This window comes from Pezoporus flaviventris, unplaced genomic scaffold (genome assembly GCF_033815535.1).
Source record: "Pezoporus flaviventris isolate CSIRO_AGI_PZ_B2104156 unplaced genomic scaffold, CSIRO_AGI_Pfla_v1 ptg000025l, whole genome shotgun sequence".
NCBI classification, from domain to species: domain Eukaryota; kingdom Metazoa; phylum Chordata; class Aves; order Psittaciformes; family Psittacidae; genus Pezoporus; species Pezoporus flaviventris.
In genome coordinates this window covers 18,152,013-18,168,632 of record NW_026892573.1, presented here as the reverse complement: position 1 = coordinate 18,168,632, position 16,620 = coordinate 18,152,013, and the positions used below count along the sequence as shown (strand labels likewise).

Below are 16,620 nucleotides of genomic sequence, written 5' to 3'. Positions count from 1 at the left end.
AAATATACACCTGACACTATTTCCAGTGTTACTGCAGAATTAAATCTGTGCACCATAAAACTAAGACTGCAACTCAAACATTTTGGTAATGAAAACCATTATGAATACATGAAAACTATTTTAATAAACTAAATCCAAATCACTCATCACCCTTCTAAGCTGGTGACATAATAAAGTATGTGAATAAAAGTGAATAGATGAATAAAATACAGGTGAATAAAAGTCCTGAAGCTGGAATTATGTGGTAAAAAGGCTCTGATCGAGATTTAACATTGTAAACCTATGTAAGCCATTCACAACTGGACAGTAACCACTGCACAGTTTGAATTATTAACGTATTGCTAGCACTCAGAAGTACTTTTTTAGTGTTTGAGCTGCTTAAAAATAAAATATTGCTTCCACTCTCCATTAGCAAGCTCCTCTTTCAGCAAGTAGTATGCATGCAAAACAAAAATCAGCAAAACATTGTAGGAAAATAAGTTTCCTAGTTAAGCCACTGTGAAATCAGAATACATATACATTGAGCTGTAACAGCAGATTTCAACTGACTTTTACAAAGCAAGGGAAAAACCCTAGCCCGTATGAAAGTGTTTATGAATAACTTATGTACTAGAAACCACACAATTAGATTAATAAATTGCTCAGGTATCACTGGGCTGCCCATCAGATTAGCAATCAATGCAATCAAATTTTTAATGTACAAGATCACCATGAACAAGAATGCTTCAGGAAGAGAAACCCCTACACAGAAAACATTAACTGTAACTAAACCAAGTAAATGGTAACCACATTAAATTATTACAACATGTTTTTCAGAAGTAGTTATACTGAAAAATCAAAGTTTAACAAGAAAAGATACAGACAAAAAATTTAAAACAGGAAAGCCCTGCAGCCTTATATGAGAAGTTCCAGTTCTGGCTGTTGCTGCACTTACCATTTATGTCCTTCTTTTAAACTGAACAGTAAAAAGGGTAAGTGAAGGAAGCTTAGTTTTCAAAGCTTTTAAGAAACAAAAACAAGGATTAGAAACAATTATTATTTTCCTTCTAAATATATGGTTGCCAGAAGACTTGTATGTTACAAGGATTATGCCAAAACAGTTTATCAAGGCCTGAAATGGTAAAAACTATCCACCAGTATTAGAAAAAAAGCAATTTTCACCAAGAAGCAGCTTTTGAACCCTTAAAACAAGAGAATTTTTCAGTGTACGTACAATGGTAATCTGAGACTAGAAGTAATTAACAGATTGAGTCTGTTCACAATAAACAAGTATTAGTGAGAACAAATTAAAAATATAGTTGTATGAGAAATTCTACTAAATTGAAAAAATAATTGATGTTTCATTTTGCAGTCTCCAGAAGTGGTTTATAATCCTCAGCTGCAAAATGCAAAGCCTTTTTCAATTCCCATTCACACTATACAACCAAATATAATAAAAACCTATAAAATTGATAAGCCATGTTTGGAGTTACATAGCTGACCTTATTAAAAACAGTTGCTAAAGAAAGTAAATACATCAGTTCCAATTTTGTTTTCAATTCTTCCCCTTTGAAAGTTCAAAGGACGTGAGAAGTAAAATATGAGTCGACACAAGACCAGAACACCAAGGACTAGTCTGAGGACTAGAGGAAACTTTCAGTTTTAAATCACTGTATATGCCACTTCAACTTCACATGACATTAAAAAACACCTGTACTGTATTTCCTTATATAACTTATAACAATTTTGGTAGGGTTGTCACTGCACAGCTACATCTATGTATTTTTGCAGTGTATTAATTAGTTCCAGATTAACACACAATTCCAGTAACGTAACTCAGTGGGAAAGCTACATTCTCTCAAAACATTCTTCCACCTTCACCCTTCCCAAAAAGAATTTCACCACATAAGTCACAAAAATTATACATATTGTTTGAAGTGCTTTCCATTTGAATGACTCCTCTCCCCTTCTTAAACTGAAGTTTTGCCACGTCTAGCACCACCAAGTTTTTATTCACATAGAGTTTGGCATTCAGAGATGCACATAAGCACAAGGATGGCCAACTGTAGCAAGCAATTCAAGCACAGAGGCTAAGTAACATTACCTCCAGAGAGCTGCAAGAAGAAAGCCAGTAGATTGCTGTGGCGAACATTTTCTAGCTTTCCACAGCACCAAAAGCTGCACAGTAGAGGCCGTCATCTCCTAATAGCAACAGCATCAGAGGGAGATACTGCCATCTCATGCCTGTGCGTTGGCTCCCTCACTTCCCCTTTAAGCAGCTCTCTGTGTAGCAAGTAGCATGGGGTCTCGCAGATCAACCACAAGATTTCTGACAGGGAGCTTAGAGTGTCACAAAGTCAGGCCACTCCAAAAGATGCTACGTGAAGATATTACAGCGAAATGAAATTTCTTATTTGGTACTAGAGAAACCACAACCACTTAAGTGCTATTTCTAAGTTACATCAGACAGCTGTTACATGCTATTTCACCAAGTATGTTTAAAACTTATGTAGGAACACACTGAAGGACATGATGCATCTCGATCTTCATCACATCAAAGAAGAGACATATTGAAAGTAGTTTTCTTTTACAGTGTGAGCACATACGGAAATAAGTGATAGATTATTTTCAGCAAAATCAACTGACAGCTGTTAGTAATGTCAAAGGAACAACTTTGCTTCCTCTCCCTCACCTTTACTAAGAACACTAAGGGGAGAGGATGGGGGGACAGGGAGGAGATGTCCCCCTGAGAACAGGAAATCTCTTATTTTTTAACTTCTCTTAGATTGTCTCAGAAAACCTCAACTCTACATAAAATGTTGTGGTATAGAATTTAAAGAAGGTATTTCTTCCACAAAACACAAAATTAGAAATTATCTGAGAAATCAACAGTTTATGTATCAAGCTGTACCTGTGAAAGGGAGCAAAATTCCCTCCTGCAGACTACAATGTTCTGTTTTAAGAGAACACTGCATGGATCACTTATTGCTTCCTCACTAAGAATAGCTGTAACAGTAAAAGATATTCTTCTCATATGAAACTAAAGCATTCACCATACAGTCTGTGTTCATTTAACTGCTTTGGTTGGGGTGGGTGGGTGCGATAAAAAAATCATACCCTTGACCAAAATAGATCATGAAAATTTAGAAGCTGACTCCTCTGACACCACCACTTCGCTAGTTCTGCGAGGTGAGTCTTCAGAAGCAGAACACACCTAGAATACTAATAAAAATAATGTGGGAAATTATAGCAGAGGGCAATTTTTGTGGGGTTTTTTCCCTCCACATTTCTGGTCTTTTGGTCTCCTTTAGTAAAGATTGAGGTTTTACTCATCCAATTTTAGAGTAGAATCTTAGGAGACACTGATTTTAGGCTCCATACGAAGTTAACACTGCCCATTTTGTTTCTGAAGTACACTATTCTTAAGTTAAGCTTGTGTGAATTACTTGTTTTGGTTTATGCTTAACAGCCTGAACTGGTTTAAAATTTAAACCTTTAGTCAAACTAGGGCACCTCTTCACAGAAACATCATTTACTCCCATGACTTCCCACCTAGAGAAATTATTTATTTTAATGGAAAAATTCTTTTCTCAAATAAAAAAGGAAATTTATTATGTGAACCCAAGTGAAGAAATGTTATATCATCAGCTTGTAGGAAAAATAATTTGTAGCACTTCACTCATGAGAACAATGGAATACTGAAGGAAAAAAGTAAACAAGAAGGTGGCAGCTCAACAGCTACTACATAAAAATCACAAGTTTTACAAATTCGTTTAATAATTCACACTCTTGCCACAGAATTTTACTTACATTGTCCATGAAATTGGGTTTGAATCCTCCCTCCTGCTGTCGTCGTAATTCCTCCTGTTCTCTCTGCCGCATCATCTCTTCTTCACGACGTCGATGTTCTTCCTCATGTCTAGAATAGTTTTTAAAAACTACTTCAACTTAGACTCTTGACCTGTTCAGGTTTGTACTCAGCTTCAGGAGATAAGATCAACCATATAAACAAAACTGGACATTTATTTTTTTAAGACAGTGTAAGGCACTAGCCTACTCCACTTGATGGGTTTGAATACTATTGAAGTATTTATCTTTTTTAACTGGAATATCAGTAAATACCAGTATATTCTATACCTGTTGTTCTGGCTACATACTGGCTGGCAGGTTAAAATATTCCAGTTTATAAAAAATTCCTATGGATTAAAGCATTTCAATACTGCCAAAAGACATATTTTTAACTCAAGAGGTGTTTGTGCTTTGTCTTTTTTCTCATCTACATTTCTTGGGATATTTAATGTAAAAAATGTAAACTCAATCAACACGATGATACTATGCCTATTTTCTTAAACTTTAGCAGGGGCATGAAAGCAAGTATTTGTATGAACAAATCTTGAAGAAAAAATTGTTTGCAACATACCAGAATGTTATGTTCCCTTAATATACCATAATATCAAGTGAAAATACTCCCCAAAAGTCTCATTACAGACTTTAAATTTGCAATGCTACTATTCCACATGCCCATAAATCTCAGAAGCATGTCTGTATCTATTATAGCTATGCTTCAATCACAAGGCTAAAATAAACACTATGAAACAAAAAAAACCCACACCAAATAAACAAACAAAAAATCAAACACATTATTTCTCCACTATTTATAAAGCTCAAAAATTTACAACAGAACTAGTAGAGCTTAAATAAATTAAAAACTTCAGAAATACTTAAAGCCATTCTTTTATATTAGTCAAAGTGATCACTTTTCAGGAACATTAAAAGAATCATCATGTACTATGCTTTCCAAAAGCAGCTTTTTAGCAGGAGAAACATTTTTATTTGACATCAAAAGCAAGCTCCACAAGCTAGAGGATCTAAATTCATGCAAGCCTACAGCAGCTGCATGCCACACCTTTGCACAGTAGAAGACAAAATACCTCAGTTGGATCTGCTTGCGTTTTTGAAGTTCTTGATTTCGAAGTTCTTCCAAACGCCTCAATTCTTCTTGACGTCGCATGAGATCTAACATGATTAAAAATGCAATAGACAAAAGCTGCCAATCAACAATGTGGCAAAACATAAAAATTTTATTACTGTCAGATTACAGTTCTAACATTCCATTTTAAAGCAATTTCTCAAGACATTCAACTAGCTTCTTCCCATAAAGCTAAGTCTAGTAGTATATGAAAAAAACACACTGGATCCATAGCTCACAAACACAAAAAGGTACAGGACTGGCAAAGCCTCCAAAACAGGTTGCAGAAACAGAAATCTTAAGTCCTCAAACAAAGGAAAGGAGAAAAAACTTAAAATCTCTTAATCAGATCCTGGTTTCACATCTAGGGCAAGGAATCAATTTTCTCACAACGCTTTGTACCTCTGAAGTCACACTAACAAGAAAACTGATAAATATATATGGGTTTACGCTCCCCACTACCTACTGTAGACCACTGTATGACATGCATTAGAAACAAATTATATGATCTTCAGGTGCATGTAATACAAGCTTGCATAGATTTACTGCACAACTGCTGAGAGCAATTTATAAATGGCTAATCTTTTAACACTATCAGAAAGGAACAGCTGTATCCTCTTCAAAATTCAAAAACACTTAAAATACACATAAAAAACAGGGTGCAATTAATAGTCATTACTTTTTCTGTACTGGCTTCTGCCCAGCCACATTACTGACTTCACCCTGGAAATATGTGTTTTATTCAATTAATATTAATTGTACCTTTTGTTAGAAAGCAGCTGCTTGCCTTTTCTATCTTCACAGGATATTGGCCACATGACATTATTTATAGACGCCAAGAGAAACATTCACCTATACCACCTATTTTATGCCTTTATTCAACTGAATTATTCACGCTTTTCTCCATGCATTTCTTCACTGTATTAATTAAAACATTATTTTATAGCTATGCAGATTGCTTTCCTCAAACTTCCATCAGCATGTATTATTAGTTACATATTATAACTTAGCTTTTTGCTTTAATACCCAGAACAACTACAATGACCAGTACATTTCATCAAAATGTCATGGATTTGTTTTCTACTAATGAAGACTATCAGAGTTTTACTCTCACAGCACTCTTAGTGCCATCAGAAGTCCTTCCTCAAGCACAGTTTGCAGGCTTCTTTTTCCAATCTCTTCTGCAAAATTAATGTATTTCACACCTCAACAGAATATGATTACATTGAAGATTCATTCAAACCACAAAGTCCAAGGGCAGCTTCATTCTAACTGTGCTTGTCTAAGACGGCTGCACCACTGTTAACCTGACACAAGTGCCACATGCACATGCTTGTTTTGGTGGCGGTTGTGTAGGTCTGTGGGTTTTTTTGGTTTTGTGGGTTTTGTTTGGGTTTTATTGTTTGTTTGTTTTGGGTTTTCTTTGGTGGTGGTGGTTTTATTTTCAAGGAACCTTTAGATTATTTCAGAGTATGTTCTTTTAAAATTAACCTTTAGGTTGTCTCAGGTTATCACTGAGATCAAGAACTGACCCATTCTATGCTCAATTTTGTCCCCTGTGGGAAAAAAAAAGCATTTCCTTTCTGGTTCTTTGTTCTTTCAAATTCATGCAGCTTTCCCTTTTTCTTGGGTTACTACACTGGCACAGGATCTCCTACTTCTCTCTCCCACTAAATTTACCCAACCTGTATTTTCAGCACTGAGCCATCTTTTCCAGTATCAAACTTATGACCAAAATTTAAAATGTGTCAAATTCAAAGGGAGGGGGGCCCTGTGCTGTGTATTATAGGCATTTTTGTTATATCACATTAACATCCACATTCACCACCTATAACTATCCTTAACATGCAAGCCAATAAACATTTTTTGCTTGGAAAATAAACCAAGAAGCAATTTGACAGTTGCTATTTCAGGTGCTGCAATAATTATTTAGCATTTCAAAACAGTTTTTCATTTTACTATGTGCTGTATTTTATCTTTACATAAGATCTTTTTTAACACACTAAAAGCAAGCATGCTTGTTTCAGAAAACCAGGCTTTCTCCTCATGACAACTTTAAGTTGCCGTAGATTTAAAAATACTATATAAAAAAAGAAATTCCTCCTTTTAATTTCTTCTCCAGTTATGACAATGTTTTAAAGGAGATTTTAAAGGACTGTGTTTACATTCAATATATCGAGCATTTAGGTTCTTAAATGCCACCAACCTAGTAAATACACTAATCCAGCTCATTGAGAGTTTTTCAACATGACATTCAAGTCAGCAGAAAAAATTAAGATAAATCATTCCCACACAGGGAAGTTGCACTACCAACAAAAATGTCATTTCTTAAAAGCATTAAAACCAAATAATTGCAGCAAACAGCTTTTATGAATTACCAGGGTTTAGGTTTTCAAATGCATCCACTACAAGTTCATATCCTTCATAATGACAAGGGACTTTTATTTATTCAAGCTATCAAGCTAATTACTGTCTTAGGATCTAACACTTTAGGGGCAAGATTTTTTTTTTAGGTAGTCATGACCTCCCTTAAATTCAGATTAAAAAAAAAAAAACAAAAAAAAAACAAAACCAAACACACAAAAACACACACACAAAAAAAAACCCTCCACACCACAAACCTTCAGTGTTTCATTCATGCAACAAACCTTGAGATCCTTCCTGATACATCTGCAATGAATTTAAACTTTATTGCTTGAGTCTTGTAATTTAGCAATCCTACAGAGGGAACTAAAAATCAAGTAGTAGTTCAGTATTTCTGAACTGGAAACCAGTGCTTGCATGTCCACAGCACTTCAGGAAAAATGTGCTTAGGGTAGAAGGTTTACAAGAACAAAAGAGCAGATACTTTCCCTGTTACTCTGCCCAAGAAACAAAGCTTCACCCAGCTCCATTCTTAAAGGCAGGACTTGAAAGCAATTCCTAGAAAACTTCTTCCCTGACAACACTAGCAGAAGGCAAGATGCCCAAACAATTACAAAAGAGGGGATATATGATCTTCAGATTTCAAGAACGACTGAAATTCATGGCAACTGTGAGCTATTTTAAGTTGTTACATACATATAATACTATGCACACACCAGACTGTTCAGCTGGGTCACAAAAGGGAAAAAGAAACAGCATTAGCTACTGGAAGATTAGAAATTAAACCCAAGATGCACAGAAGAACCAAAAGAATTATGAGCTATCATCTTATTTTTTCCTGCACATAGCCCATAAACAGTACTTAAACCTATCCAGCAATATCAAAAATGTAACTTTACTGATAGGTGTGAAACTACCATTCAATTTCTTTAAACTACTTAACACTATATAAATTTAAGAATGGACCTAGACAATCGCCTCTTACTCAGTTTCCTAACCCATCTCTACAAATCATCAAGGTATATGTGCAAGGAGATATACAACTTCCTTTTTCTCAGTTCAATGCATTTAATAAAAGAGCATCTGACAAAATACCTAAGTTTAGCATACAGCTCCATATACTATACAAAGAAAACCTGTGACAAAACAAAATTAATACTAGTAGATTATCTGATTTTACCTTGCCTCATCAGCATTAGCTGATGCTCATGTCTAGCTGCTTCCATTTCTGCCTCTAGTTTCTCTTTGGCTTCTCTAATGTTCCTGTCAACCTGTTCACGCTGTTGCTTTTCCATCTCATCAAGAGCCTTCCACCGTGAAGCATACTCAAACTCAAATGTTCCAGGCTGAGCAAAACGTGGAGGCTGTTCTCTTTCCCTAATAAAAATTTTGCAGTTAAAATATACAGAAGGACACATTTAGATCAACAGCTGTAACAGCCAAAGAATCTATAAACAATCACTTCAAGTGTAGGTTTGACTTTAAATCAACCTGTCAGATGACTACATTCTAAACCAGGAAAAAGCTTAATTCAGCTGGAATTTTCCAAATAAAGATCTGTTCTATTTATGCAGTTTTAAGGTAAAAATTCATGCCTGCATCAGCACAAAATACTAATGGGCAACACTAGATTAACTGTGTTCAGCTTTCTAAAGCAAGCAGTCAATTCATAAAACCCGTTATTTATATAAAGCTTACTAGGCAGCTCAAGAGTATTAGCCAGGATGTCTAACCATTAGAAGGTATCAACTTTTTATTTCACATTCTAACACAAATATTGCAATGAACAATGACAATCATTTTTTAAAAGTGGTATTCTACAGCCTCACCAAAATAGGCTTTTTGCCTTCAAGCAACATGACTTCTAAATGGTAATCAAACTTCAATATTAAAAATTATCACAAGGTGGACGTTAAGTCACCCAATGATCTAGACTCACTTCTTCATGCCATACTCAAAACTTTTATCTGAACTGTGGAAGCTTCCAGGATTTACGCTCCACTGACTCTACAAACAGCTAAGGGGCTATTCAGAGAACATAAAATTTGTGCGTATACAAATCTCTGGAGGATTAGACCGCAGCCCTAATCCATAAAGGACTTCTTGCTTTGTTGACAAGCTCCAACTGATTTCAGTGTAGGCTAGGATTATATCTACTTTCGTAAATACACAGAATGTTAAATCAACAAGCCTGAATGATCAGAAAATACTGGCAAAATCTTATTTAATCATTTGATACAAAACAGCACAACATACTTCCCGCTACACAAACTCAATACTAGAAATTAGCATCTGTTTACCATGGTAACTAAATACATCAATCACATTTTATAAAACAAAGCTAAACACAACTTACTTGTGATACTGTTGTGTTTTTTGCATTAACTTCTCTGGGAGCCCATCTTCATCATCAAATTGCTCCATTGGCTCTACAACAACAGGTCGAGGTGTTCTGGAAGACATTTTCAATTTAATAATTGAATCATAAATGAGAAAGTTAGTTATTTTATTATTTTGATGAAACACTTCAGAAAGCTAGTATGTTACCTGTAATTCTTGTCTTCCAAACTCTTAAATTACAGAATTTAAATTAATCCTGATTTTAAGAATGATCTTTTAAAAGGATTGTTTCTGTGCCCAAAACCAGCTCTTATGCCTAGAAACCACAATTTACTTGCCACAGTTCTGTTTGCTTAAAAGTAAAGTTTTTTTAAAAATCTCAAAACCACCTACAAACCATTAAAAGATATTTAGGAAGGAACTACCTTTTTGTTTTCATCACTGAGGCAACACATGGGCCATGATGATGTTGAGAAAGCACCAAGCAAACCCAGAACAGAGCAACAAAACCTATTCTTATTTCCACAGAATATTAAAAATTACATTTCAAAGTTACTCTACAACTGAAAACAGACTGATAATCTGGCATTAATATTTCAGTGATAATGAGCAAAATATTTCTGCTTATTTAAAACCCATTCTTTGAACAATCATACTCTCACAAATCAGAACCTAATTTATCTATGAAAATGCCTTCCTTGAATTCTTACTATCTGTAGCAATCAGAGGCAAGTATTAGCAGTACTGCCAAGGACAGCAGTATAAGGATCCTGAATTGTGTAAAACATCTCTGCATCAGTCTTGGGAGCATAGCCTATAACCTACGATAAGAACTAAAGACACTATTTTCAAAATGCCAGTGCTTATTTATTGTGTTCCACACCTTTATTTCACTTCACCATTTACTTCACTTCGAAGGTCTTTTTGCAGAAAAAAAAAATCAGTATGTTTTTAGAACATTAACATCTGAGAAAGAAAACTTTGGGCACAGCATGCAGATTCAAAGGATGAAGCCACGAATAACAGAACACAAGTCAGCAACTATTTTTCCTGATGTTATCTGCACGGCAATTGCTAGCAGATGTTATTTAAATGTAACTCAACTGTGGTTTTAATGAGTTATGATGTAAAACACTTTTGAATCTCTAATGTTTCCAATGCCTAGCTTTGATATATTTAACCCATTTTTAGACGTATTTAGAATTTAAATACTTTCTTATGATCAGGCAAAGAGCTTTCAGCTAAAAATGTAAAGTTTTAGATTCTGAAGCAAAACATCAAAGTATCATGGCCGCAGATTGATGCTGTCTTTGCAACTGCGCCATCGGGAACATGTGAGCCACATAAGCAAGGGAACGATCAAGCGCTCTTTATTCACCAAGGCCACTGTTAGGTGGTTATTCAATCCAAGAAATCTATACAGCTGGTAAAAGAAGCATACCATCCCTCATATCCTAGCTTCTTTCTCCCAGCCCCATCTCTCATGCCAAGAATAGCATTCATGTAACTCTCAACTAGATCAGTTCCCTTGTTTGGCTCACCAAGCTTCTATACCAATACTAATGCCAAAGAAAACCCAGGGAATAAGAACAAATTGCTGGCACCTACTGATAAGAGCAAAGGCATATTCAGACTGAATTTACCACGTAGCCACCAGATCAGTTCAGTGGCACACTGAAGATTTATGAGGTTATCATGAGAAAGAGGAGTTTCAGACACTCTCCCCATCTGCAGTATCCTCACAACATTTTCCCCTGCCTTATCCCCTGCTGGACCTGACAGCACCCATGTTAGGGAGCACCTTCATATACAAAAATGAACCCGACAAAACCAGCTGAATACTTTTCTGTTGTTTCACTGAGCACAAGTGGCTTATGGAAGTATCAAAGAGTTCTAAGTGGCTGACAGATCAACAGCACAGCCAGGGCAAGAAAATGAACTATAAGTTCCCTAGTTTGATTACAGAATCATAGAACAGTTAGGGCTGGAAAGGACCTTAAGATCATCTAGTTCCAACCCCCCTGCCAATGGCAGGGACACCTCACACTAAACCATGCCACCCAAGGCTTCGTTTGATGGCAGCAAGCTTCCATCCTGTGAAACTAAAGCTTTATTTTCCAAAATGAGAATCAGAAAATATTTTAAATCCTGAGTGTATCATTTCACACAATCTTTAAGAAAGCAGTTAAAAATGTCACAAACTAATGTGTTAAAGCATAGCAGTTAACAACTCTGGCATGTACAGAAATAGAAGATGCAAGAAAAGTGCTGTAATTTGCAAGCTTGCTTGCCCTTGAAATACAGTTACCCAGAGATCACTGCCATAAACTTCTGCATAATCTAAGGCTTCAATCTTCATTTACAAAAAAAAAAAAAAAAGGAAACCAACAAAAAACATCAGTGTACTTCTGCCTTTCAAACCACAAATAAAACTTTTGATATAAAAATAAATGCAGGAACACCTCCCTGAAGTTTATGGAAGTATCAACAACATAGTGAGTGTGCTGTTTAGCAGCTAGTTACTGGGATCAGGAAGAGTGCAATCAACGAAAATAAGTTCCACTAGAAAAAGCCCTAGTATACAGAGAAATAATACTGTATATAAAGGAAAAGCAAAACTTTGCTATCGGATTCTTGTAATTACAAGAAGCAGCAAAAGATGGTTTTCCTTACCAGAAAAAAAAAAAAACACCCACAAAAAAAAAACCAAACAGGCACATTTGGTATATTCATGTATAATATCTTAATTTTTCACCTCATGGCTTTCAGAATTGAAAATTAAGAACTAGGGGATAGCCATGAATACAGTTTTCTTTCACATCAGAAATACACAAATTCAAATAAAATCCTGTGAACTTACGTTGTTAGCAAGAATGCCCCATCACTGCATCTTTCTAGAGCTTTTCGCGCTGGAGGTTTTGCTGCAAACTCTACGAAACCTTTTCCTGTAGCTCTGCCACGATCATCTACTACAACAACAGCTCTTTCCACTGGCCCAAATTGAGAGAATGCTTGTTCCAGCAGCTCATTAGAAACCACAGGTGACAGATTCTTGACGGTTAGGGCAGCTCCATGTGTAGCAAATCGAATCCGAAGTGGTCTGCTCTTCAAAATAGTACCATCAAGTTCCGCCTTTGCTATTTCAGCCAGTGTCCTAGATTCCTTTTTCAAGATTGAAAATAAAATACATCAAGTATTTTCTAAGAAAACAGGTAATGCTTTTGTGTCAGTGACCCATCCCCCACATCTGAAAAGCAGGGTTTTTTTTCCGTAACTAGCATCAGGGTCATTCAACTTCCCCCACCCACCAAGAGAAAGGCAGAGTCGCTGTCCACTGATGTTAAAAAAAAGCCCCTGTGATTTATTCTTTAGAAAAAAAACAACCCACACACCATAGGCACAAATTGTTGTAACATTAGTGTGTTAGACTTAAATTCTCATTATAATAGATACGTTTGTGCTGCTCCGTAAAGGCTTTCAGTAGAGTTGAAAGCCTGCTGATTTTTCATATTTACACATTCAAATGTTGATATTCTGTATCCCTGCCTCCACACAGTAGGAAACAGCATTTTCAAAGATCAGACTACAGGATCTAAGGTGTTTTTTGTTTGGGTTTTTGTTCTGAAGTAACAAAAAAAATCACACTTGCTTATTACAACTGTCAGATGAACTCTCAATGGATGTCCAATTTCAATTTTCATCAACAAATGATGGAATTACCTTTGCTCATGTATTCATTATTCTCACATTTATGGGTTTTCTGCACCCACATCCAAGATACAGTCTGCATCAGTAATTGCCTTTTTTCTCATTTCAGAGATTTGCACGTAGCTTGAACCTGCAACTCCTTACATTTAAATTATTCTTTAGATCCTAGCCATTTTCTCCAGAATTCAGCTGACTGAACTGTTGTAAAATAACATATTCTCTAAACACAACGGAAAAGCTGCGTATATAAAAGCTGTAACTACCCTATATTACATCCAAAAGTGAGCCGTGACATGTAAATACATCACACTTCCTCCAGAAAATTGCTATTTCAGGATGGGGGATTCTTAGTTTAAAAGATGTATGGCAGAACTCCACAAGCATTTATCTTTCAGACGATCAAGAAGAAAAAATAACCTAACCAGTAAAATATACAGAAAAATCGTAAGTAGACACCCAAAGCACTCTAAAGCTATTCCCAGGATGATATAAATTAGTGCATTCTAGACACGGCAGACAGGAAAACTAATCTCGCACACTAAAACTGACAGTTAAATACAGTATCATAAGTTTTTCACGATTCCCTTTTTTGCATGCTTGCGCATAGCAATTAAACATTTTACTACCCTTTAAAAATCTTATCTGGACCAAATAATTTAAACGACTCAAGGTTTCATTTCTTTGCAATTCTGAGATTACATGTTCTGATTTCATGATGTGTCAGCAGGGGTATTTCGAAACAATCCTGTCCAGTCTTTAAAATTAACTGTTTTCATAGACAAAACCTACATTCATAATGAACTGTACAGGCTGAAATTTGCTTCTGCATGAAGAAAGATTTTTTTTTTTTTTCCCGAGTTCGAAAGTATGCTACGTTCTCCCAGTTAAATTAGGGAAGTCTTTATACAGGTATTACAACACCAAAGCAGATCGCACAGCCACATCTTCCATTCACTGGAGAAGCAGAGGCTGCACGAGTGAGTACCCGCGTAGTAGCATGTAAACGGTAACCGGCGAAGGAACCCTTAAACCAGCCGGGTACCACGCAGTGAGGTGGTGACCCGAACGCGAGGGGCCAGGAAGGCTGTTCACAATGCAGGCCTCAAGCTTAGATACACGGAGGCAAACAGGGGAGGGGGAGAAGGAAGAGGAAGCGGGGAAACGGCTCTAGCAGCAAAGAGAAAGAATGAAGGACACTTGCTTTTTTTTTTTTTTTTTTTTTAAAGCCGGCCGCAAAGGCGGGGAGTGGTTGGGGGGTGCAGGAAGGGGGAACAACGGGCAGAATTTTCCCACTTGGAAAGGCAACTCCTAGGTTACGGGGAGCCCACAGCGGCTCGCGCGAATCCTCACCAGGCGAATGAAGCCAAAGCCACGGTCCCGGTTGATGAAGACCTCGCTAGGCTCCCCATAGCGTTCGAAGAGGCGCTTGAAATCTTCCTCTGTGATATCGGTAGGCAGATTCCCCACGAACAGCCTGCAGCGTTGCGTGTAGCTCTTCTCGCCAGGTTTGAGGAAGCTTTTGATGTCGATGGTAAAACCAACCTCCTGCTCTTCATCTCCACCTTCTTTGCTCGGCACTAGCGCCATGGCCGCCGCTGCCTCACTCTCTGTTTCTAGGCCCCGCAATCCCTTCAGGTTGCCGCTGCCGCCACCACCGCCCCCCACCATGCCCAGCGGCGCCGCTGGGGAGCTATTCTCGATCCGCACTTGTTTTAAGTTCCTGTTCGCTGCCATATTCAGAACTCGCTCCCTCCTCGCTGGCTTTCTCGGGGAACGCGGAGCTCGCTCCAGCCACCACCGCCCCCGACCCTCAGCCAGTTCAAAATGGCGCCGCCGCCAACCTCGGCGAGTTGTAACGTCCCTGAGGCACGCCCCGCCCACCACCGTGCGCGTTTCTTTCCCCGCCAGGGCCCGTTGCTGGCGCTGGGAGGGGTGTGTGCATATGTTGTTCTGCGTGGCAGTAGGGCCGCAATGGGTTCCCATGGCGTCTGGCGTCCTTGAGGTAGTGTTCTCTTTCGGTTCCGGCATAGAGGCGGTTCCGCTTCAAGCCGGGAGAGATCGGTCTGTCTGTCGCGTACCAGTGAGCTGCACTGCCTGAGCGGATAACCCGCCCAGAAGATCCCCTGCTGCACCCTGATAGCTCGACTCCCTCGTGGTTGGCCCTCCCGCAACTATATTGTATTAGAGTTCTCGGAAGTGTTCGGGTCCCGCAAGGTTTGCCACAGGTCGTGCCCAGGCGGTGTGACCTGGCGAGTGGCGAGTCCCTGGTGCAGTGTCTGGTCGGCTGAGGCGGCTGCTGGAGGGCGGATGGGGAAGGGAAAGCCCGAGCTCTGCGGAATGGCACGGGAGTGGAGGAAGGACCTGCAGGCAAAACGGGGAAATCGTTCACCGAGTGAGATGCGGAGACAAAGCTGAGTGGAGAGAGACCTTGTTACATCTGCTACTCACAGAACAATTTCTTACACGGCAACAGCTTTCACTATGAAGGTGATGACATTCTTTTGAGAGGTGCAAAGTCAAACATTTCCTTCCTTGGGCACCCCTCTTGTATGTTGGACCACGTCTTATCTGCAGCATAAGACTATGTTTTCTCTCTTTCTTGCCTGCTAGACGCCCAGTTCGTTGTTTTGCTCTCTGTGCTTCAACCAGCAATTCAACTGGCACATGGTTTCTCAGACAGAGCTCATCAGTCTGCCTGAGGCCTCATAGAATTCCCCTTCCCCACTCTTCCCTCCCGTGGGGGGAAGAAAATGGATAATCGGTTGGTCTCTTACTGCCATAGTAGACTGAGGGCCTCAAGTGCCCATGTAATTTTGCATCACACAGCGGAACTTCTGGACAGTTCTGGGCCCCTCAGTTCAAGAAGAACAGAGACCTGCTGGAGAGAGTCCAGCGCAGGGCAACTAAGATGATTAAGGGAGTGGAGCATCTTCCTTATGAGGAAAAACTGAGGGAGCTGGGTCTCGATAGTTTAGAGGAGACTGAGGGGTGACCTTATTAGTGTATATAAATATATAAAGGGGGAGTGTCACGAGGATGGAGCCAGGCTCTACTCAGTGGCAAACAATGATAGGACAAGGGGTAATGGGTACAAACTGGAACACAAGAGGTTCCACTTAAACTTGAGAAGAAACCTCTTCTCAGTGAGGGTGACAGAACACTGGAACAGGCTGCCCAGGGAGGTTGTGGAGTCTCCTTCCCTGGAGACATTCAAAACCCGCCTGGACACATTCCTGTGTAACATTATCTAGGTGTTCCTG

The 16,620-nt window shown here is 38.4% G+C and overlaps 1 protein-coding gene across 11 annotated transcripts in view; it reads right to left on the bottom strand.

The window, feature by feature from the left end:
• Positions 1 to 15,248, bottom strand: part of PSPC1 (paraspeckle component 1) — a 53,791-nt gene extending 38,543 nt beyond the window's left edge. For 4 of the 11 annotated variants that reach the window (XR_009744183.1, XM_061457744.1, XM_061457742.1 and 1 more), the window contains exons 1-6: positions 14,711 to 15,242; positions 12,513 to 12,814; positions 9,669 to 9,764; positions 8,493 to 8,689; positions 4,911 to 4,995; positions 3,790 to 3,898 (exon numbers count right to left, since the gene is read on the bottom strand). Coding sequence is in view for 7 of the 11 variants with exons in the window: in XM_061457744.1 (XP_061313728.1) it covers positions 3,790 to 3,898; positions 4,911 to 4,995; positions 8,493 to 8,689; positions 9,669 to 9,764; positions 12,513 to 12,814; positions 14,711 to 15,094 (1,173 nt within the window). In the remaining 4 variants the exon portion in view is untranslated. Of the gene's footprint in view, positions 1 to 2,253; positions 2,357 to 3,075; positions 3,202 to 3,789; positions 3,899 to 4,910; positions 4,996 to 8,492; positions 8,690 to 9,668; positions 9,765 to 12,512; positions 12,815 to 14,710 lie in introns of those variants that run through there. The other 7 variants (XR_009744184.1, XM_061457739.1, XM_061457741.1 and 4 more) reach the window with 6 other exon arrangements.
• Between the last annotated feature and the right edge of the window lie 1,372 nt (positions 15,249 to 16,620).